The sequence below is a fragment of the Haliaeetus leucocephalus genome, unplaced genomic scaffold, assembly GCF_000737465.1.
Source record: "Haliaeetus leucocephalus isolate CR32 unplaced genomic scaffold, Haliaeetus_leucocephalus-4.0 Scaffold1, whole genome shotgun sequence".
Classification (NCBI taxonomy): Eukaryota; Metazoa; Chordata; class Aves; order Accipitriformes; family Accipitridae; genus Haliaeetus; species Haliaeetus leucocephalus.
The window spans coordinates 14108623-14132677 of NW_010972437.1; the positions used below are offsets into that span (position 1 = coordinate 14108623).

Below are 24055 nucleotides of genomic sequence, written 5' to 3' on the forward strand. Positions count from 1 at the left end.
ATGGTTTTAGCCTCCCTTTAAATGTATTTCCTAATTGTCTGTCAATAAATTCCTGGTTCTACTTTTTTCCCTCATCTGTATATTTGGTATTGTGCAAATGTAGCATAGCCTTTGAGATTATGTTGATGTTTTAGAAGCTCTGAAACCTTTCTTTTTCTCCTGACTCTCAGAGATGATCTGAGTTTTTCACTTCCTAGGATCAGGGTATAATTAAAAAAAAAAGGAGTACATGCAAATTCATCCATTTCTCCCTCTGATCAGTTTTCCCTTTTCCCTCAGTCTGCTTCAGGAATGGAGCAGAGGGATCCATTGCATGTTTTTTTCTAGAAACCTTCTTTTATTGAAACAAAAATTTTTACACAGGTCACAGCATCTGAAAGTACATCAGCCAGATTCCTTACAGTTATCAGCCAGATTCCTTACAGTTTATAATCTTCTTGCAGTTAATTATACTTTCATTTTCATGCATTTATTTAATTTACTGGAAGAAAATCTACTCATGCTCATACATTCAAAACTTTTTTGTAATTGAGGTGTATTCAACGATATAACTATAACACAGCTTTCAATTTTTTTAATAAAACACTTTCAATTTTTGGTTAGTTAAATCAGACTTCTTTTGTTTCTTCAGTTGAAATTAATAAAATGAATCAGACATTATAGCTGTTCAATGTAAAAGATACCCATTCAAAACTAATTTAAAGGATATAGAGATCAAGACTGATCTATAAAAATTACTTTTAGAGTAATTGTTATTGCAGAAAACTTCCTAGCATGAATCACGTATTTATAATATCTTGTGATTAAACTAGTTTAAAAGTGAAATATTGGTAGAGAAAGCATGAAACTAGGAATTTTTCTGATTCCAGTGCTGCAACAGTCTTGGTTTGTTTCTTTGATTATGGTCTCCTCCGAAATTTCTTTGTGTCTAATGTGGAGTTAATGGTAGTTAACTGTAATGCAATGGTAATCTGGGAAGTAAATATCAAAATTTTTTTTTTAGTATTTTGTAAGTATTAACAGTATTCAGAAGTATAAGGAGAAAATAGCCATTTAAAAAAAAATTAGGCTTATGTTATATGTATAATGGAAAAGAATCTGATGTAACAGCACTAAAATACAAAGCTTTATATATTATGAATTCATTGAAACTGAAGAGTCTTTCTGATACCTGTTTTGCAGTATTTCTAAAGCTGAATTTAATTTATGCCCCCCTTTATTTTTATAGAGCACTACTACAGAAATAGAAATAAAAAAGAGGCGTGCAAGTTCATATCAAATACCAGTGGAGTTGCTGGAGGATCCCAGTTTAAGGGAAAGAGCCATGAGTATAGCTGGCATTATCACAAATACAATGGAAGGTGTGTTATAGCTACAGATGCGTGAACTTTCTTGACATAGTCTTAGACTTGCTTGAAGGTATTATATCATAGTGCAAATACAGAAGACAAAAAATATATAGCCATTGCAAATACATAAGCTGAATAATAGAACAAAAGTGCATGTACTTAGTGAAAAAAGAATTGAAGGAATCTGATAAGAAGGCTAAACAAAGAAACACATTCTGTTTAAAATAGATAATCTGTATGTGTTTTATACAAGTTATTCATGTTTAACAGTACAGTTATTGGAAGATATGCCTTGTGATAAATTTTCCACTAACTGTACTGTAAAAATGTTACAGAAGTTTAAAGGCCAGGCCTTAGTTAATACAGAGAAGGAAATTTGTAGTAGGATTCTTTGGAACTGTGAAATTATTACTAGTGAAATTCTTGAAAAAGCTTGAATAGTTTTCAAAAATGTGTTTATGGTGAAATTAATCTTATTTTTGCTGAAAATAAATAATTAAACATTTGAGAGGACTGTGAAATTGGAAGTTTTACTGAGAAAACTATCCCTAAATGTAAGCATAAATAGTTTGGGGTTTTTTTTAAACAAGATCATATGATATTAAAAATAGACAACTTTTTCAATTATTAGCTAAAAACTCCTGAGGTTTTTCTTCTAGTCTTCTAAAAATGTTTTCAGTCAGCAGCAGTAAGTTTTAAGTTCCTGGAAATCTGAGGAGGTTCCTCCAAACATCCTTAATGGTTCCAGGGATAAAGATTAAAACTTGAAAAAGCAGGTAACCAAAAATTATCTTTCAAAACTTGTTCACTATATATTTCTTTTTTTTTGCCAGAACTTGAAGAATCCAGACAAAAATGTCCACCTTGCTGGTATAAGTTTGCCCACACTTTCTTAATTTGGAATTGTTGGGAGCCCTGGTTGAAAGTAAAGAATGTAGTTGAATCTATTGTAATGGATCCACTTGTTGATCTAGCTATCACTGTTTGCATAATTTTAAACACACTGTTTATGGCCATGGAACATTATCCAATGACTGACGAATTCAGTAATGTACTTAAAATAGGAAATCAGGTAAGTCCATCCAACTATATCCTTTGATACAGTTGGAACCTGGTGTCTCTTTGAAATAGAATTACTTCTATTATTTTTATTATCATCCCATAAAATAAAGGTTTAATTGTACTAAAAATAGTCTAAAAATACCATTTGAGATATGTTGTATATAAGAGGTTGATTTCTATATTAAAAATTCTGCAAATAGAGTTTTCAACCACCAGAGTTTGAATGACATAAATCCAAAAGAAATCTGACTTGATTTTGTTTAGTATTGCAAAAAACATTGGAGCCACATTAGATCCCTTCCTACTGTATCATTGATAACACAAGAAGAATTGGATATTATTTTGGATTATGATTTTGCACTGTTATTTTTTTTGTTATTTTTGTATTTCCATGAAGAATGTTGCTTTGATTGGTCCATAACAATTTGGAAGCTGAAGAATGTGTGACTTAATCCAAGAGTGTCTGTTGATATAGACTGTTTGTTCCCTAGTGGACACGGTCTGTAAGTTGGGTTTGGGGTGGTTGGTTTGTTTGTTTTATAATGGCAATAATACAGATAATGTTATGTGCTGTACTTCTTAACCTATGTTTATTATAAGTGGTAGTTCTGGTGATTATGATGTAGCAGAATAATAAAACAATTTGGTTATTAGAATATATGAAATTCTAGTACATGTTGGGAACGTGTTCAGGTTTAAGTCCCGAGTTGTTAATGTGTCAACATTTAAATTGTATGCTGATGTTTTTAGCCATTACAGACATAGTTCAAAGTTTTCACCTTAACCTGGAGTCAGAGATCATTATCAGTGGAATATAATCATGTCACGTTGCTGTTTATAAATAGATTCAGGAAGTATTTGAGGAGAAAGACAGGGAGGACGAATGGGTGAGGATCAATAGCTGTTGCAGAGGGCTGTCTTGTGATCATGCCTGCGTGTTTTACCCAGGAAACGCAACCATTTTTTCCTTTCATATGTGATGAAGTAGCTTAATATTCATCTAATTTTGAGCTGTGTGAGTATAAGTGTTCCTTCATAATGATAAGAATTTGTGTTTACTCCCAGACAGCTAAAATGCCACTATTATACAGGTGTAGTCTCAGCAGTTGATTTCTTGTTTTTTGAACTGTGTAGCACTATCTTTTAAAGACTGTCAAATGATCCTGCCTTTTTAAAAGTCTGTTCATCTTTCTAGTAAAAGATAATAATTTATGCAGTTCTGTAGATACTGGTAGTCATACATCTACAGGAAACACAATAAATTTATTTCAGAGGTGGTTTTTGTCTTCTGCTTCAGAAGGCCTCAGAGGCATTCAGAGGCAGAAAGGAGTTTTACTTCAAACATGAGCCTTAGCGTAACTGGCCTTTTTTTGGCAGCTAGAGAGAGAAGATATACTTACTGTATCTGTGAGTTCTCATGAAGACTTCATTTAATAGCACATCACTCTCCAGGTTATGACTAATTCATATTTTTCCACACACCTTTGTTAAAGCAGCTTCCATTGTGGCAAGAGCAACTGTTACTATCTTGCTGAGGAAAGTTCCTTTAATTAGATGGATGGCAGATGTGAGGAGCAAACAGGAGGTCTGTTAAGAATAGTTTTATTCTTCACTAGTCACTAAATGTATCTTGGGTTTAAAAGTTAACAGTTATGCTACAGCTCATTTTGATGTTGCCACTTACCTTCTTGGTGAGGTTCAGCTTGTGATAATTTTCCTTTCTGACATCCTGCTGTAAGAGGGTTGTTACTTCTTAAGTTGTTCTTTATCTGCTGGTTCAACTTATTCATACTCATCTATAAAGTAACAATAAACATTCTTCCTTCAGGTTTTTACTGGAATTTTTGCAGCAGAAATGGTTCTCAAGATAATTGCCATGCATCCTTTTTATTATTTCCAAGTTGGCTGGAATATTTTCGATAGTTTTATAGTTATCCTTAGTTTGGTGGAGCTTTTTCTGTCAAATGTGGATGGATTATCCGTTCTCCGATCATTCAGATTGGTAAATAAATCAGTGATAATAATATATCTGCATTAATTAATGCATTATATTTGTATTTTAACTGTACTCATGTAAATAAGACACTTTTTAGTAATATGTATATTTTTTGCTAAGCATCACAGAGTATCTCTGCAAGCATGTTTTACAAGATTATTTATGTTATCACTGAACAGTGTGTGTCATTTTATGGTTCAGAAGCAACTAAGCATTTTTTCAAGGGAAAGAGCTGTAATTTTATTGTAATTGTTTTAACATGGGTGGGTAAAGCACAGTGAAGTGTACAGTTTATTTAGTGCATATTGAGAGATATAAATAAATAAAACATTTGTAGTCTTCTGTCTACTTCCATATCTGGAAATTGCAAAAAGACTAGAAGTGTTCTTTTAAAATGTAGAGTTACAAAATTCATATTTTTAAAAAAATAAATAAAAAATATTTTTCTTTCCCACCTTGGCAAAAAAGGAATACTTTATTTTATTAGAAAAATATTTTTATTTTAAAAATGAGAAATGAACTATGAGACATTCCTTCCCTGTGGTCTCTTTCCATTTTGCATTTCCATTTTGCTTTTATCTGAAAACAAAATATAGTTAATACCTTTTTTATTTTGGGTGGGTTACGGGTGAGAAAGAGTATGAATTATACTTTTTCCCCTTCGTAAGCTGAAATGTTTGACTTACAGCTTGTGTTTGGCTTTTATTTCCAGAATGTGTGTCTGTCTGATCCTTTTAAAATTTGTTGGAGGCAGTATTCTTTTGAAAGACCTCATTCTTCAAGGATTTCAGAATCCTTTATTTTCCTTCAGTAGAATCCTGTTGAGCTTTATTGGTTTTTTAAATTTGTTTCTGCACATAATGGTTGAGACGTATGCCATGTTTAGAATTCACTATCTGAACAAATTCAACCAGTGTGCTTTTTCTTTCATGTAGAAAAGAATACAGGTATGCTACACAGAAAAAGAGCAGTCTGACATTTATTATGCTTTAAAAGTGTGGATTTTATGAAACTCCTGTTTCTGTGTAAGTTATGGTTGTTGGAATCATGTTGAAGTTTCTTCTTTTTGTTATGGCTGAGAGGCACTAGTTCATAATCTGTTTATTTCTATAGTGTTTTTATAACTACTGCAAATAATGTCTTTGTATTTTTGTTTTTCAGTTGCGAGTTTTCAAATTGGCAAAATCTTGGCCAACTCTAAATATGCTGATAAAAATTATTGGTAACTCAGTGGGGGCTCTGGGGAATTTGACCCTGGTGCTGGCCATCATCGTGTTCATTTTCGCTGTGGTTGGAATGCAGCTGTTTGGGAAAAGCTACAAGGATTGTGTCTGCAAGATCTCTGAGAACTGTGAACTTCCACGCTGGCACATGCATGACTTTTTCCACTCTTTCTTGATTGTATTCCGAGTGCTGTGTGGAGAATGGATAGAAACGATGTGGGACTGCATGCAGGTTGCAGGCCAACCCATGTGCCTTACTGTCTTCATGATGGTCATGGTGATTGGAAACCTAGTGGTACGTAGCCAAAATAATTTGAGAATTCATTTAGAGAAAGAATGGTAATGGAACCAGTAATGAAGTTTTAGGCATTATTAGATGTGTTATTTAAATATGTATTTTATGATTTTGAATTTGTTACCAGTATGGGTTCTGAAATGGAGTTTTCTGTTTGTTAGATTTCTGATCCTATATAGAATCCTCAGCTTGGAGGATGGGCCCCCTCAGGGGTCTGGAGTGCAATTCAGAGGATATGGGTGAGAGAGAGAAGCATTGTGTGTTCAGGTTTTTGTGGACTACTCCTGGTTACCTAGAGAGAGAAGAGCAAGCAAAGGCTCCCCAGGTGTTGTGCTCCCAGGATGGGAATTTGCTGTTTGCAGAAGAGGACATAGCAGGCACTTTTCTCCCTAACTGATGAGGCATCACTTCCAATCACATGTAGCTAGGTTTTTTACTTTTTCTGCTCTCTCCTGTCTAAAAAACTGCTTTAACATTCTTAGACTCTGAAATCTAAGCCATTTTAAGCCCTGCTTGCTGCACAGCCAACTTTTTACATAAATGGGGTAAGGAAACTTGAATTGGAAGGCAGCAGTTCTGTGGAAAAAACAGGTTCAAATACTTCATATTTTCTTCTACCTCTTCAGCTTTTTGCTTCCTATTTCTTAAGTGTTTTTACAGACACTTTTAAAGCTGTCTGTATTATATCTTCTTCTTTTTCTCTTTGAAAGGAAAGCATCAGATCTGTACCAGTTTGTCCATTACTATGTATAAATTTATCTTTTTAAATATGTTTTGTATTTATTAACTCACCAGTATTTGAGGCCTTCATTGCTCCACCTTTTGCTGTGCTTTTCTCACTGCCTATTGAGTCTTCCTCTATTATTCTACATCTTTTCTTTAAGGCAACTGTCAGTAGCAAAAGAGATTTTAAATTAGCCATCCTGGAGTCATTCTTTAGGAATAAAATTTCTAACAACAGAAATAAGCTAATTACCTTTAAATCAGTCATGCATTACTACTAGTAGCACAGCCATTTGCTCCAGGATTTTCTACAATTCTGTTGTTTTATAATGAAGAGAACTGTGAAATTGGTTGACAAAACAAAATGTCCGCCTTAAATAGTTTTCTAAACCTGAAGATACAACTTTGTGGAATGAAGTAGCAATCTCTGAATTCTTCCAGAGTATTTACTGTATTCTGATTTTATACCATAGCTCTAGTAGAATTTCTTACAGTAGACAATCCTGGCTGTATGTTCAGGGCTCTGTTACCACTTGTCTTTCTGTGTTCCCAACACATAGTTTTACTCTGTTGTCTTTAAAGCTGCATAGAAGAGCTGATCTGAAGACTTTAGGGGCTGGTACTCTGCTGCTTTGGCTATCCTAGTACCATTTCAGCTCCTGGTAAATTCTGGGCTTGTATAACTGATATCTATTCTATGTTTTGTCTTGGCATAAGAGGATGGCTTGGGGGCTAGAAGATGGGGTGTGCTTCACATTTTTTTAAGTTGCATACAGCAGCTTTTGTGTGAGTTTGGACCAGTGTTTAAGCAAGCTGTTTTCTGCACAGATCAGCTATGTCTTCTGTTGCAGAGTGCTTCTCTGTGCTAGAGAAGTAAACATTTTGGATCTGTACAGTCAGTACCAAAGAATCATTCATTTCTGACCTTCCACAAACATGAGCAGAAAAAGAATTTATGAGTGTCTTCATAGTCATACAGCAATGCAAAACCACAAAAACCCCTGCATTGGGATATAGGGCAGGTGTTGTATTTAAATTGCATTTACATTTTATTTACTGTGTAATTTCCAGAATCGTATACAGCGAAGGAAGACATGAAGCCTAAGTTCATAATGGGTGATCGAAGAAGCATGTGAATGAAAAATTGAGTGAGAAAAATTCACCTGTATTGTCTTTTTTTTTTTTTTTTTTTTTTAAGGTATTGAACCTTTTTCTGGCCTTGCTGCTGAGTTCGTTTAGTTCAGACAGCCTTTCTCCTACAGAGGATGATAATGAAATGAACAACTTACAGATTGCTGTTGCAAGAATTCAGAACGGAATAGATTACGTGAAGAAAAAAGCAGGTGAATGTGTCCAAAAGTCTTGTTGTAGGAAACAAGCTGTTGTAAATCAAAGAACAGCAACAGATCAGTTGAACGATGAGAGAGACCATTGCATTTCCAACTGTACCATCGCTGACATAAGGATAGATACGAATTATCACAAAAATGAGAATGGAATGGCCACTGTTATAGGTGGCAGTGATTATACATCATTCATAAACAACCCAAGCCTTACTGTTACAGTACCAATAGCTGTTGGAGAATCTGATTTTGAACATCTAAATACAGAAGAGCTTAGCAGTGACTCAGATTTGGAGGAAAGCAAGGAGGTAAAATTTAAATATTTTATATTTTATATGAATGAATTATACCAGTTGTATTCTCTAATAATGTGGCTCTTCCTGCTTAGAAATTGAAAGCGATTCCAATTTGATATTGTTGGACTGTACTGAGAGTGAATAAACTGAAGTGGGGAAAGTGGAGCTAAAGAGAGTAGGAAATTCAGGCAGACCTGTATAAACATATATGAACCCATTTATAAAAGGGTTTTGAAAAACAAGCTTTTCCAAATTTTTAGTTGGATAGACAAACTAGTATATACGTACAGAATAAACAGAGACAAAAGACTTTTTTTTTTAATATATGTAATCATAATGTTTCCATGAAGTAAGGATGAAAGTAAACTGCTATTAAAAAAGATTAGAGGAGATATTAATAAAGAATATTAATGCCCTTTCCATCTGATTTTTAAAGCTCACTGAATTCTACAGAAATCAGCATTATTTGTACTGGGTAATCTAACAGAGGTGCTAACTCAGGCTAATGAAAGTAATAACAGGTGCCAAGTTCTGAAGTTAAAATGATGGGGGAAAGCCAAGGGAACAATGTCAGTATTATAAACTGAATATGTCAAGTAAAAATGATGAGGAAAAACTAGAATTACGGAATGAAAAAATATTAATTTCTTGCTTGTTTGTGGGAATTTTGAACCCATCACTTCAAATACAACTGCCTGACCTTAAAATGGGTGAGCTTTAGGAAAGCAGTCATTTGTCAGCAGCTGCAGACTGAGGGGGAAGGAAAATCATGGATTTCGGCAGGATCCTGAGAGACACTTTTGAGAATTCAGATTGCTGTGCTGTGGCTCCTGTGCAGACTGTGTCTGGTATCAGCTCCCCTGGCACCTGAAGACACAAGGACATTAATGGAGTGTCAACGCTTGTGCCGACAGGTGTACTCCAGCCTGGATTGCTTTGTCTGGATTGTTTTGTTTTCTTTTGGGGTTTGAGGGGTTTTTTATTTGATTGGTTGTGGGCTTTTTAGGTTTTTGCTTGTTTTGTTTTGAACTGGCAATGAATTTGCCCATTATTCTTTCCTAATTTTAGAAAATAAGTTTGGTCTAGCAAAATGTAGTTAAATTAAACTTAAATTTAAAAGGTGTAATAAGGTGACTCTTCTAGGTATTTATTTTATTGTAGAGTGCAGTGTTCAATAGTATTACACTTATTTTTTTATTTCAGCAGCTCATTTCCTGACACTTGATTTCTTCCATCTGCTTTTTGGAGGTTCTGTTATTGCATATATTATGTTGACCTCTCAGTTGAGAAGACCTTAGATTACGAAGAGGCCTCTTAAAAGCAAAGCAAACAATATTCATAATTTGTTTTAAAGTATTAACTGCACTTTGTATGGAAGCTATAATGTCTGCTGAACAGCTGCTACATATTTACGTATTATTAATCTGAATTAAGGATACTGGCCTTCTTAGTGTGTTTTAATAAAGTTAGTTTTGTGGAAGGAATATCTGATGAATCCAGGTAATTTGCTCTTACTCTTTCTCTGATAACTCTGTTAAATCTCTTACCTGGAAATTATCCAGCAATCAATGACACCCATTTTCACTATTTTATATTTAAGAGTGGGGTAACAAAATCTATGCCTTCTCACCTCTGATATTCAAGATTAAACATAAGCATTAGCTGTTTATAAGATACTATTATCTAGTATTAATTTTAACCCACTCAGATTTGGAAAAGTAGCTAAGGATTGCCATGGTTAAAAGACAACCATAGGAGATACGTAAATTAACAACAAAAAAACATTTCATGTACAGTAGTTCATAGTCAGTAAGGTAATTGCTCATTTTGTAGATTATTTCAGCCCTTTCTTTCAGACTTTCCCTTTAAATGGGAGCAGTTTATGTTGGAGTTGTTAGATAGCTACATTATTTGATGAGCCTTTGAGAAGTCATTGGTGAGAAGTGAGATTAGATCTATACCAGAAGACTAACAAAAGATAGATGTGAGGTACTTGAGGAAATGCAGGTTTATTGCTAGGCATGGGGTTTTGTTCTTACATTGCTGTATTTCCATTACAGTCCATAATGCACCTTAAACTATTTGAAACTTTTTTTTTTTTTTTAAGTCATGCAGTTAAAAAAAGCTAACAATGCTGGGAAAAATTGCTTGCCCAGAAGTTTTCGTGTTTGACCTGGTATGATGGGTTTGTTTCATTTTGTTTTGCCTGTGGCTTCTTTCTGAAAGTGTATCCTAGATACATATTTAGCATCTAGTGAAGACCAGGAATAACCTTGAGAATGAAATGCAAGGAAAAATATATTTCTGTTACTTTAAACGTCTAATTACTACCATTTAGGGGATGCGTAAGGCTGTAATATACATAGTGTGGGTGTATTTGTCTGTCATTTTGGTTCGGGTTTTTTGGGGGGATGGAGGTGGAGGGGTTTGGGGGTTTGTTTTGTTTGTTTGTTTGAGGGTTGGTGTTTTGTTTTTTTTTAAATTCAGGTCCAAGTCCAATATACATCTGTGAGCTTCAGATATTCTGCTAATTTTACCTCTTTCAGTATGTCTTTGGATATGCTTAAAGCTCTAATTAACAGCTATAAATGTTATGTTTTGCAAATGTGTGACACATCTAGAAAACACATTTTTGAATAAGTAGGAATCCATACTTCTGCTGTTTCCAGAACTCAAACACCTAAAGGGTACCGTGTTTTAACTTCATTGCGTACCATTCTTACTTCTCACAGGAGTAGAATCAAGCTGGATCAGTCAAGAATGCAGATCTGGTGCTTTTTAACCAGGCAGAGCAACGTGTCAGCATGTTTACACAGGTTACCTAAACAAATCATACGTATATGATCACTTTTGAGATTGATTGGCCTGCATGCTACTCCGCTACAATATATTTTTCCTCATCCATTGCAATGTAGTGGAAACATGCTCAGCTGCCCTGTAAGCTGAGTCCCATGACTCACGTCACAGCATGGTTGAGGGCAACCCCAACATATTCCTCTCTCCTTGTTACGTCTTTGGTATTTTCTGTACTACTTCTGTGGCATAACCTGCATGCTTTGTAGGTTTTTATATTGTTAACTGAATTATTAAGTATCAAGACTGTTCAAGCTTAAAAGAGGTTAACAGCCTATGATTTTATGAAAATGGAAAGGTAATCTTCACTTGACTTTTTCTGTTCATCTGTTGAACCATGTTTTTAGCTGTCATGTAATTACGAACATTCTCTGATCATGTTCATTTGACCAATGCCTTTGTAATACTACATATATACAATTACTTGTGTGCTAAAATGTTTATATCCTTTGATATAAATTGTTTCATGATTGTTCACAATGTTTTTATAATTTGCATTCCAGTTTTCTCATATAAGAGAAGCTAAAATATAGGATCAAAGACATGCTCCTCAGAACAATCAAAAATATTTTTTTTTATACATATGCATAGTCCTTTTGAATATGGATGTAATAATTTAGTTATATTCTACTCATGAAGTTTGTGTATGTCTAAGATTCAAAGTTAGGGAATCATTTATATCAGTTTTGCTCTTCATCATCTATAATTGTCTCTTTGTGAACTTAATCCAGTTGCTTCATTTTTAGAAAGACAGAATAAACAATTTCAAGCAAAAATTCTGTGTAGGATTCTACATAGGTGTCTAAACAAATCAGGGTGTTTTAAAATGATATAAATAAGGAAGTTCAAGCAAGAAAAAATATAAAAATTAGGAACATCGAGGATAAGGCTAAAATTAAGACAATTGTTAAACAGACAAAATAAGAACTAGTACCCTCCCAGACCTCTAAACTCAGGAACTCCAGAACTGTAAAACAAACCTTAATTGTACCAAGCTGTGTTTCTTATTCCTGATGATCTGTTTTGAATAGTTGGGCAGTTCTGCTCCTTGCCATTTACAGGTCATTGAGGTATTCCTTTTCCAAATATAAATTTTGTTCACTTAGTTTTGTTGTGGAATCCTCAATTATCTTTTGTATATTCTTTTGCAGTCTATTATATATTGGAAATATTTCAGGTCTCACTTTTGTGCCACGGGGACCTGTAAGTTATTCAGAAAGATGGAGTGGAAAAATGTCTTTCTAAGGATTTTTCCAAACGATTTCAGAAAAGGCACTTAAGTAGGGGAGAGTAGAATGTGGTAGCATCCCATCCTACTGGTGCTAAGTATGGGGGGATGATTCTGATTTGATGGATGTGGTTTATGTGCACTGCTACTGCTTCAAGCTTCTGCTGTCGTGAATCTGAACAGGTGTAGAACAGCATGCAAAATAGTAAAGCAGGGGTTTGTAATCATTTGACTGAAAAATACTTGAATCTTGTTCATTTGGATGTCATATTGTCTTACTGTAACCTTCCTTGCATAATAAGGTGATGCTTTTTTATTTTTAATAGATATGCATGCCTTTTTTTTTTTTTTTTCTAAATTACATAGACTAGGAGAGGTAGGTTTTGGTTTTAGTTTGGTGAAAAAACCCAAGTATTTTCTATGGACAATACTTTGGGTTCCTTTCAAAGGTAAATGATTTGCAAGCTTTATTTACAGACATACTTACTTTTATTTTTTCAGAAAAAGATAAATAAAAAGATCCTAATAAAAGTGACTTTACCAACTGTGCTTATGCTGAAGAGTACCATACTCAGTGATATGTCAAGCTGATGTAGTGAAGATGATGATTACAAAAAATGTGCTTTTTGTCCTTTTGTTGAGACTAAATGGAAAAATGAGATTATTTTTATTGAAGAAGTATTTCCTGCTGAAAATAGATCTGATTAAGCAGGAAAATATTCAGTTGCTGGAATATAAGCAGCATAACACAGGCGTGCTAAGGTTTTCTGTTGCATTTCTATGTAGTAATATTTTTGGATCCTCTTTTCTAAGAGGTTCCTGCACATACTCTCCAAAGTGCTGTTATCAACAATTGTCTTTTACATTTTATTGCAGTTCTTTATCTCCTTCTCCAGCAAAAAGAGACTCAGTCTACTTAAATTAAAAAGCAAAAAGAGAGATCCTTAGTAAGTGAAAAGATGAGAATATGTAGCACAGTCTTCCTGTGGGTTTGTTTTGTTTTATCAAAATTACACAAGACAATGTTTCCCTTTTATTCCTTGTATTAACAGCTGTATTGCTGGTACGTTTGTTCTTTGCTTTGGAGGTTGGGAAACATGTCAGATTTTCCTTTACTATTTGAATATCAAAATGTGAGTGACTTACAAGTTGAATGCACAGTAGGTTGCACCGTGTGAATAATCAGTAGCCTATTTATTATTAGCTCTTATTATGGAGTTTTCTTTGCAGTCATTATCTGCAATTTTTTGTACATTTTCAATTATTATTTTTAAGATGATGCTCACTAAAGATTGACTCTTTACTAGTTACCTCAAGCAATCCTAAGTGGCTTCAGTGGGACAATTTGTAGTAATAACATTAGTCTTGCAGGTATTTGTGCCATCATACCTTGACTCCTTCAGGAAAAAAGGAAGTCATGAGCTCCAATTTTTGACCTTGTAACAGTACAGTAGATATTTGTATTGAAAAAATTAATGTATTCAAAATCTCTGTAGCTTTTCACTGCCAACAGTGAAAAAGAAAAAAAGGTATTATGTTGAGGGAATTTTCTCTAACAATGTTTTAGCTGCTGATTTGCAAACATCAAGGCAGCTAATCAACTTCTGAGTACGTGAGTTGACCCATTCAATCCAGTGCTTAGTGTATATACAAGGAGGCCTTTTTATCTTAGTTTGGTAAACTTTGAACAGCAGCTAAGTGCCGTGGAAGGTGAAGGATGAACATTTCTGTCTTTCCTAAAAGTCCTGTTCCTGGTGTGATTCACAAAATCAGTTAGATCTCTGTGAACTTTATACATAGCAAAGGAACTAACTGAATTTTTATTTAGAACAGGAAACTCTTCTATGCATATTGCTTTTTACCATCTGGTTTTTTTGCTGTTTGATACCTTCATCTTAGTGAAAAATATGAGCACCTCACTTCAAAAAGAGAACCATTGTTTATTTAAATCTGTAACTCTTCAAGCACAGGATTATATCCTACACCGTCCTTAGAAGAAAGAGCGAACCAGGCTACCTGTCCTTTATATCAAAATAGTTCATTAAGCCTCTAATTTGATTTCTAGAGTGAAGAAAATTGCCTTTCTTGATTAAAAATAAAAAAAATTCTCTAATCTCCGATTCTTCTACCATGTATTAAATGAGATATATAGCGTCATGTTCTAAACGCATTGATTCTTTTAAGTTTCTTCTCCGCTTATGGTTGTTCATCTTTTAATGTTGTTAATTCATAAAAATCTGTATTCTTTCATTTAAATTCATGTCATCTCCTCAAACAGTGTACTAAGTAGCTTACACTTCAAATGACCCAGGGTACTTCATGTTTTTAATTTTTATTGGCAGTATGACACAAAACTTCCTTACTCTTAAAATATATATATTTAAAATTAGTAATTTGATTTATAATTCAATTCATTATTTCAGTTTACCCACCACTGCTGCAACATTTTGCAATATATATGTGATATGTCATGGAATGATGAAAGCAGCATATTAATAAAATGATGGTGGTATATAGTGCTATCCTCAGGTTCAGTAGAATTAGTGATAGGAGAAGATGTTTGCTGTGAATATTGGTATTTTAAAATTAATGCTATGAAAAATGAAAAAGAGGTGTTTGCATTAAATATGAGTAATTTGGGGGTCGTATTCCAGATAATCAGTTTTTAAAGTAACAGCAAATTAGGCAGTATTACTGAATCATTTTTAATAAAAAAAGTTAATGCAGAACACTGGGTTACTTTTTCTTACTAAATTGTCTCTGTCTTCTTTCAAAAACATAGCAAAAAAAATTAATTATTTAATACCTAAAATAATTTTGTCCTTTCATGTTTTGCAATTGAGGTGTAAACATAGCTTGATTGCGTAGTGCCTGTAACTTGTCTGCTTTTATATATTAAATGTCTCTTAATCATGCAAGTCTAGCTAAATTAATGAAAATGGTGTTAATTCTGCAAAACTGAGGCTGTTTTACAAAGTGTGCTTACATCATTCCCTACAGACATTTAGTTGTGTGAATTCATTACTGATATTACATACTTGGTAACATTGTAAAATGTCAGAGAATGCTGTGACCAAAACTACTTTGACTTACTTTGGTACTCATACTCAGATTAAGTATACAGGACACCGCATCTTCCTTTAAGATCTCCAGTCTCTGGATTTTTGCAATACACATGCAGATTACAGAAGAAAAAATAAATTAAGGCTTACTCTTTTATTAGTAATTTTTTTAGTACTAATGTCACTTATGTAATTTTGATTATTAAAACAAACAAAAAAATCCTTTCTTTCAGGTGTTAACTGCGTACCAGAGTAATGGGTAGTTTCGGAATGCACAATGTAATACATACGTGCATTGGCAAAAAAGAATGCAAATTAATGCCAGTTGAAATGTATTTATCATACTTTTTCCTTTTTGAAACTTAACAGTATTTATGAAAAAACATAAAGGGTGTTCATATGGTAGTGATAATTACGGGTTAAGATAGGGCAGGTTTAATTTGTTTTATGAATGTGTTGAGGGTAATGCTCAAATTCACATCTGAGACAAGGTTTCCTGTTAATCCTGATTTTACTTTAGCATTTTCCAATCTAGATCATTGATCTTAAAATGAAAAATAACTAAATTATCTGTGGTCAAAGGCAACCAAATTTTATTATAAATTGTCCTATATGCCAGAAGTGGTTAGCTTGCATCATACTGATGTTTAAGATGTCAGTGAAAAAGAACTGATAATTAATTTCTTTTATTTTTATATTATGAATAACAGGCACTGAATTAAAATCAATCCTTAAAAATCTGCTACATTTTCTCCCTTGGACAGTTTACCCTGACAGTTCACAATTTAAAGTTTTTTGCTGTCAGAATTTACTGTCTTCAAGTTGAAGAGACTGCTCTAACGAAAGTAGCTATCAATATGCATCGTCTTAAAGCATACAGTGTAACATGTTGGTTTAAAATGTAGCAAGAGAAATTATAGTAAGAAAATAAGAGTAGAAAACAAAATAAATAGAATATGTATCAGAAAATCTACTTGGTAGTAGTTAATTTTGATGAATGATAATGCTGTACTATATTTAGACCAGAAATTCTGAAATTCCTTGAAAGATTACATGATATGCCTTGCAATCTCTAGGTAGAAAGTGGATGATTTATGCACATTTCAACAGCATTGACTGCTATATGTGGATGTTTGTGTGTATTTCTGGTGACAAATATTGTTCTTATTACTTGCACACAGTGTTGCATGCTTAAAGTTATGTTACAGTTCTAAAACTGTAAATATTAGTAAAGTTACTGAATTTTATTTTCAGAAGCTAAATTTTTCCAGCTCATCTGAAGGAAGTACAGTTAATTTAGCTCTCTTTGGAGAAGAAAAAGCTGAAACTGAACCAGAAAAAGCATCAGAGCTACAGGCATGCTTTACAGAAGGTATGGAAATAAAATTTGGGGTTAGCAATTACATTTTGGTTGTTTGCAACAAGCATTGGCAGTTCAAGGAAGCTATTTGCTACAGCAGTCCTGGAGCCTAGTTTGCAAGTCTTATGATATGATTTATTTTGCCTGTTGTAGATAGCTGTACGGAAGTCGGTGGAATCATTTGTGTGATGCAAAGTTAAATATGTGTGTATGCAATCATTTATAATATTTTAAAATAAACACTAGATGCAATTCTGTAAACTGATTCTCAGCAGTCAGTAATGCTGTTGGTTTAAATGACATTCTCAGTGGTGAAATCTGCAAGACCAAACCCTACACCAGGTTCACTCCACTGGGATTTAAACCAGAATCATGCAATTACCCACAGTCCCTTCATAGTGCTAGAAAGCAATCCAGTGGATGATTCAGATCTTGGAAGGTTTGACTCAAACAGTAGAGTTATTATCTTGATATTACAGCATTAATGGAGGGAGAGGATGCATAAATATAATGTGGGATGCAACAGGTAAATGAGATCCTATGTTTTTATTCAAGTAAAGAAGTCTTAACAGCATATTTGCATGTCCTTAGAAGTTTTGATTTATTTTATTTCTGTATAGCTATATTCTTTAAAGGACTAGTGAAAATTACTGTATAGGAATGTATTTCCCATTTTTGTGGTATTACAGGTCTTACTTTCCTTTTAAGTCATGATTAAAGTAATTCAAAGCAAAATATGTTCCAGGATTAACTCTCCTATGTTATCCATGCTTTTTGATTTACTGTTATGAAGACACCTTTGACTTAGGCTAGGTCGCTTGTCCTTTGAAATGTTATTTCACCCATCTTTAAAAAAACAAAATTGTTTTGGAACGTGTGGCTATATTGATATAGCAAGCTCTTGATTAAAAAAAAAAAGTACACTTCACAAATAATTTCATGTTATGTTACAGTTCTTCCTTATCCTTTTATTATGTGATGTCTGTCAATCCTTGAGCATAAGATTAATTTTTCCATAATGTAGGCATTTTGAGTAGTTGAAGGTAAGATAAATCATGCTCTTCACAGTGGTAGCTGTTTTATCTGAGCTGATGACATATAGTGTAACCTACTTGTAACATATGGACTTAATGACACTCACAGGAAAACTGGAATGCTGCCTTTGGGACCCATTACAATCATTTAAACTTGGTTATGTTTCTACGTGATTAGTCATTTTTAAAGACATAAGGAGACTACTGTTGGCCAGGCAGATATTGAGGTTCACTGAAAACGGTGCCTTGAGGCCCTATGATAAGGTAGGGAGCTCTCCACGGTGAGGCACAATTCTGTGGATGGTTGCCACAAATCTGTGCTACATGGAAAAGCTCTCACAATCTCCAGTTAAATCAGTTGTTTGTGTCATGAAAGAGGTATCCTTAGTCAGCCCTTGAAGCAGAGGTCATTCCTCAGTATAATATAATAAAATAAAGGGTGTTTACATCTGCATGATTTATTTGAACCTTAGCTGAGAGACAAAAGTAATTTTAAAAGAAGCTGCTGTACTCTTGAATTAGGTCATGTGAAAGTTGCTATGTGTTTATGCTCTTTATTTCTACTCCCTGACACTTCTCATATGTTCTTTGATTATCTGTCTATAAATGAAAAATAGTTCTTTAAAATGTGTTTGTAAATGAAAATTAGCTCAATTAGATGACTTTTTTAAAAATTTTATTTATTCTAAGCTTGATGTAGTGTCAGGGTAGTAGAAAAATTGTGTACATGCAAGTTTTCCTACATCCAAAGTATCAAATCAAGAAGGTAAGGATGCGTTAAGTAGCATGCAGTAATTTGAAGCATAAATTGAAGTAATTTGAACCTTGTGAAACAGTAGCTAGTTAAGAGTGATTTTGCTTTTTCAGGATAATGAAAATTCTACTGTATAACAATTTGTCATTGTATTATTAGGCTGTACACAGAAGTTTAAATGCTGTAAAGGCAGTATGGAAAGTACAAAAGGAAGAATCTGGTGGAACCTTCGAAAAACCTGCTACAAGATAGTAGAACACAACTGGTTTGAAACATTCATTGTCTTCATGATTCTTCTCAGCAGTGGTGCTCTGGTAAGTAGAGCTTGCACCCATAGAAACAGTACCTATAAAAAACGTTTTATCAGAGATAGGATTAATAATATATCTGTGTTCATTAAGAATAAAATACAAAGTTGGTTTGAAAGAGAGCTTGGAACTAAATTCCCAGAATATTTTGAGTAGTGCATATAAAATAAGTCGTTAAAATTCTGCAGGTGAATTTTTGATGAATACAAGGTGATATGTGTGTGTGAGAGTGCTTATGAAAAGGATTACACTACAAATCTTGTTTAAGAAATTATAAAAATAATACAAAATTAATTGTACGCAATAACTGGAACAATTCTTCTACTTTAAGTTAAAATTGTCCCCAAAAGCAGTACAGATACTGAATTCATCATGTTCTCAGTTAATTTTTTGCTTTAGTTTTAGTATTTCGAGACTGTTACATAGGAATCCTTTAATTCCTTTATACTATATTTAGTGACATTTAGTCCTTCACACAGCTACTAAGTATTGGGTTGGTTTTAGTTGGTGATTGATGTAGGATTTGATATATACTGTTATCATCTGTGCTCTGGCACCTGAAGCACCATGTCCCTTCCTTCTTCTCTGACCTTGGTGTTTGCAGGGTAGTTTCTCTAACTTTTTTTCTTCGGTCCTCATACTGCCATGTGGTGTTTTGCCCTTTCTTAAATATCAGAGGCACCACCAGCTACACTGATGGGCTCAGCTGCTTCCTGTGGTGGGTCCGTTGTGGAGCCAGCACAGGACAGCCCCTGGCCTCTTATCACAGTGGCCACCCCTGTAGCCTTCTGCTACTAAAACCTTGCCAGCAACACTCGATATAGGAATTCAGCAAAGATCAGCAGCAATATAATGTTAGGTTACTGTAGCTCATTATTCTCTTTTGTTAGTTGAATTTATTATAATCGAGAGACTGCCTTCTGACTGAGCCTGACTGGCTTTTCAGGGTGACAAATTATAATTCCGTGTTGACTATTACTGAAATTTCTAAAACCCCTGTTTGGCAACTTCAGTTATTACATTGTAATACCATTATCAGGCAATGATAAAATCTAAAACTCAGAAGGAATGCAGTTGTAATCTCTGCTCATGCTGGCTTTTCAAGGTAAAACACCTGAAGTTGAAAGTGATTTTACTTTGCTGTTTTTAATTCAGCTCTTTTGGCTTAATTTGTAATTTGCAAAGAGCTATGAATATCTGACTTATATGTAACCCATTCTTCACAGGCTTTTGAAGATATATATATTGAACAGCGCAAGACTATAAAAATCATACTGGAATATGCTGATAAAATCTTCACTTACATCTTTATTCTGGAAATGGTGCTAAAATGGGTGGCCTACGGTTTTCAAACTTATTTTACTAATGCTTGGTGCTGGCTGGACTTCCTGATTGTTGGTGTAGGTACTATACTTTCTAAGTAACCTATTTCTGTTGTTTAGGCAGGTTCTTTTATGTAACTCTAATCTGATACATATATATACAGTGAAGAATATAAATTGGGTTTAAAAGAACAGAAAATGCCATACTGGTGAATAAGATTCCATTGTAATTATTCAGTGAGTAACTAAATCTGCCTTTATATTTATGCTATCATTGATTCCATGTGTTCTGTCTGTGTTTTACTGCACTGTGTCCCAATGAGTGAGTGAGGACTATCAGCTGATTGGGCTTCAATCATCTGGATTTGGTGACAGAGAACAAGGAGGAAGTAGACACAGAAGGGAAGGGAAATATAAGTGAGCACATGGGGTTGGGGTGGGACAGTTAATCCCGGGCTTAATGAATCACTGGCAAAGAGCTGCAGGTGTGAATGTTATCAGGAAATCAAGACAGCAAAAGAAGAGGGGTGGGGGCAAGGAGGCAGCAATTGGAGTAAAGAAGAAGGATTGAAGAAAATGAAAAGCGGTGGCCTATGGATCGATATAAAAAAAGTGGGAATCACTCATTCGCAATGCTCATCTTGATTGCTATGGGGCTCACTGTGTACTAGGCTGCAAGGCTAATTTTGCTGCAACTCTTGCACTTTTCATTGACACATGACTTTCTAAAGATACTTTTTGGAAGCTGAAATTATTTTGGTTTTGTTTGGCTCTGTCTCCGATCATGGAGAATGCCACTCGTTGCCTGTCTGAATTCTGAATTCTTATAACAGAAAAAAGCGCCATGTTTTAGGTGACAGAGTTAATGTTTTTCAACAATTATGATAAAATTACTGTTGAAATTGCACTCCAAAGAAATTAATGAAATTAGTGACATTGTATGATATGTTCTTATAAAGGAGTTCTTTCTCTTTGTGTAGACACTTGAGTGGAAATTCAGCAAACGGACAGGGGAAAACTCTATTAATCAGATGGAATCAGGAATCTAGGACAGAAATTTTGTCCCCTACCAATAGAATAGAAACTTAGCTAATGCTCTTTTTTAAATAGGTTGTTTTGGAGGGAAAGGCACAAGTGGTATTTGTTATCAGTCTTCCTCACTTAACTATGCTTCTCTTTTTAGCATCAGTTATAGGGTGGGGACACAGAATTCCCATTCTGAGCAAATGGGCTAACTCAATGACATGAAATAACATATGTTCTGTCTGGGAAATTCAATTTTCCGCTTTTTCCTTTCATATCTTCTCCATTTCTTCTGTTATGAAGACCCAATATATACTTATACAAAGCATAAAGTCAGCATATATTCCCAGAACAGATGTATTGATCTTTAAGAAACTTAGTAAGTATAAGAGTTCTCCCCTTTGAATTGTGTTTAAGATGAATTCTTCTTAGTAAAGTATACCATATCTCCATATGGATAGTATGGGCTATTCCTTTTACCAGTGATTTCAGTGCTTTCATGTAGCCATCTTCATCTCTTGCTTGGAATGCCTACATCTTATGACCCTATAGCAGCAGATCATAGACAAATTTAGTTGGAAGGCACCTTTGGAGGTGGTCTAGCTTTCTGGTCTAGCTCCTTGCCTTGAAAGCAGGCTCAGCTAAGAAATTAGTTCTAACCTCAAGGTCAGATTAGGCTGCTCAGGGTGACACCCAGTTTTGAATGGAGATTCTGCCACCCTACTTGGCAATCTGTTTCCAGTGTTTGACCACCTGTATTGTAAACCCACTCCTCCCACCACACCCATCCCCCTGAAAAAGTCAGTGGTGGTCTGCTTAGCTTTTTCAGACTTTATTGCCAGATTTACTTGTTATTGTTTTCAGCTAGTAGCAAGCAACTTTAATTCTTTCTCTTATTGCTGGCATTTTACGTGTTGGTTAGGTAGCAGGCAGTGTGCTGCCCTCAACTGTTCAAATCTCTTTGCTTTATCTTCCTGTCCTGTGCCTTTACCCAGCTAAACATTGAACAAATTTGCCATACCAGTACCAGTCTAATTAAATGTTTCACAGTGTGGCAACATTTTACAGGATCTTTTTAGGCAAACCATTCTGTACCTATTGGTCTAAACTCTTCAGCTGTCCCCTACTTGGGAAAGAGCTACAAACAGAAATTCGTACCCGTTGTGATGTTCACAGTGTTTCCAGAAAAGGATAATTAACCCCAAAACAAATACAAATGCTGGTTTTGCTCAGCTTTCCATGTGCAAGTTAAAAGGGTATAATAAAAAAGATCAGACATGGGATTGTGTAGTGTGTGACAGCTTGCTTGAACTACCCTTAGAGGAGAGAAATCTGCATAAGGCTTCCTCATGTGTAAAGGCAACAGGAGACAGCCATCTGGACTGGAAGATTCAGTGAGGACAAAAGTCATTGACTCTCACCAGAAAACAGCAGGACAATCGGCTTTTGAGCTGTTAATCCAGTTGTACTGAAGGTTTCAAAAATTCTTGTGGATTAGACCCTCTCTTCCACAAAAGTAACAGTCTTAAAAGAAGAAATAAATCTCAAGGCACATTAATTGTCCGAAACACAAGCAGTTTAACAAATCCAAAGAAAGGTGTTTCCACCTTACGTTAACAATGTGCTTTTCTGCAAATGCCCCATTTGGTAGTTATAAGAACAGAAAGTTCAAGTGAAGGTGAGGATGGATTCTGTCTCACATGTATCATTACAGTGTATTTTTTACATTTCCCTTTCTTTTTGTTACAATATACCTTTTGAATTTACTGTATTTGTGATAGTATACAATATTATTGTCTAATTTTACATCACAGAAGTGTTACAATTAGCACTTTTGTATGTGGAAGAAAGTTCAGAGCCTGGTATCAGGAGTTGTCCAAACCATGATCATAAATAAGGAAGAGGAGGAAATTATTTATTTAAAAAAAAAAAAAAAAAGAAGCTTATTTGCATATGCACACACATCCACAGATGGTACCAGAAAAATTAGGCTTTAATTGCCATCAGCACTGTGTGATGAGATGAACTATCCTCCCTTACCTTTCTCCCCTCCAAAAAAAGAAAGTAGAAGAAAGTAGTATATTAAATTATATTTTAGTTTACAAAGAAAGATAAAATTATGGCATCATTAAGTAGAGATGTGCCAGTCTTGCAGGAAGAGGATTTCTTGCAATGCAAATATGAAAATATAATAACTGCATTATGTAAGAAAATATGGTTATCTGACAGGAATACTTGAAACAGATTTTCTCTACATCTTCACTAGAATTATAAAAGTAAGGCCTAATGATCTTAAGGTCTTGATGGATTCATATGGATTAATGATTTCTGTGCTAAATGCTTGTCTAGCATTTGAATTTAAAGAAGGCACAGTCTTCTGAAATTTAGTATTATAGTTGAGTTTGTATAGGAATTCAGATTGGTGGCATAAACGGTCATTCCACTCAGTGAATGTGGTTTTTTTCTGAATCTTGTCCTAGTTCTCTTTTTTCCTTTTTTTTAATTAAATTTTCTTCTCTTGAACTGTGTGGCCTAATTATAATTACTTCAGCAGCTGAATTATCTAAAGTTTTCGATGGGTTATTTTATAAGTACAGGTATATAGTCACCATGATAAGGTATTGTAGTGATCACTGGCTTGTATTCCACATATTGCACAGATGTTGAGTTCCTTGAGTTAATTTGGTTTTAACTAGTTTGTGCGATTTACAAAAAACATTGCATCCTGATTTTTTAAAAGCACCCTTGATTTTATGAAAACATTGCATGCTATGTTTAAAAAACATAAAAAGTTAGACAGTTTCTCCTCATTGTCTATGTATTT

General features: G+C 34.3%; 1 protein-coding gene across 4 annotated transcripts in view; it reads left to right on the top strand.

Annotated features, from left to right (window-relative positions):
• Positions 1 to 24055, top strand: part of LOC104831609 (sodium channel protein type 2 subunit alpha-like) — a 49727-nt gene that overhangs the window by 15226 nt on the left and 10446 nt on the right. For all 4 annotated transcript variants that reach the window (XM_010567293.1, XM_010567317.1, XM_010567308.1 and 1 more), the window contains exons 12-19: positions 1229 to 1361; positions 2183 to 2421; positions 4240 to 4413; positions 5569 to 5925; positions 7847 to 8299; positions 16685 to 16802; positions 18738 to 18892; positions 20113 to 20286. In XM_010567293.1, the coding sequence (XP_010565595.1) occupies positions 1229 to 1361; positions 2183 to 2421; positions 4240 to 4413; positions 5569 to 5925; positions 7847 to 8299; positions 16685 to 16802; positions 18738 to 18892; positions 20113 to 20286 (1803 nt within the window). The remainder of the gene's footprint in view (positions 1 to 1228; positions 1362 to 2182; positions 2422 to 4239; positions 4414 to 5568; positions 5926 to 7846; positions 8300 to 16684; positions 16803 to 18737; positions 18893 to 20112; positions 20287 to 24055) is intronic.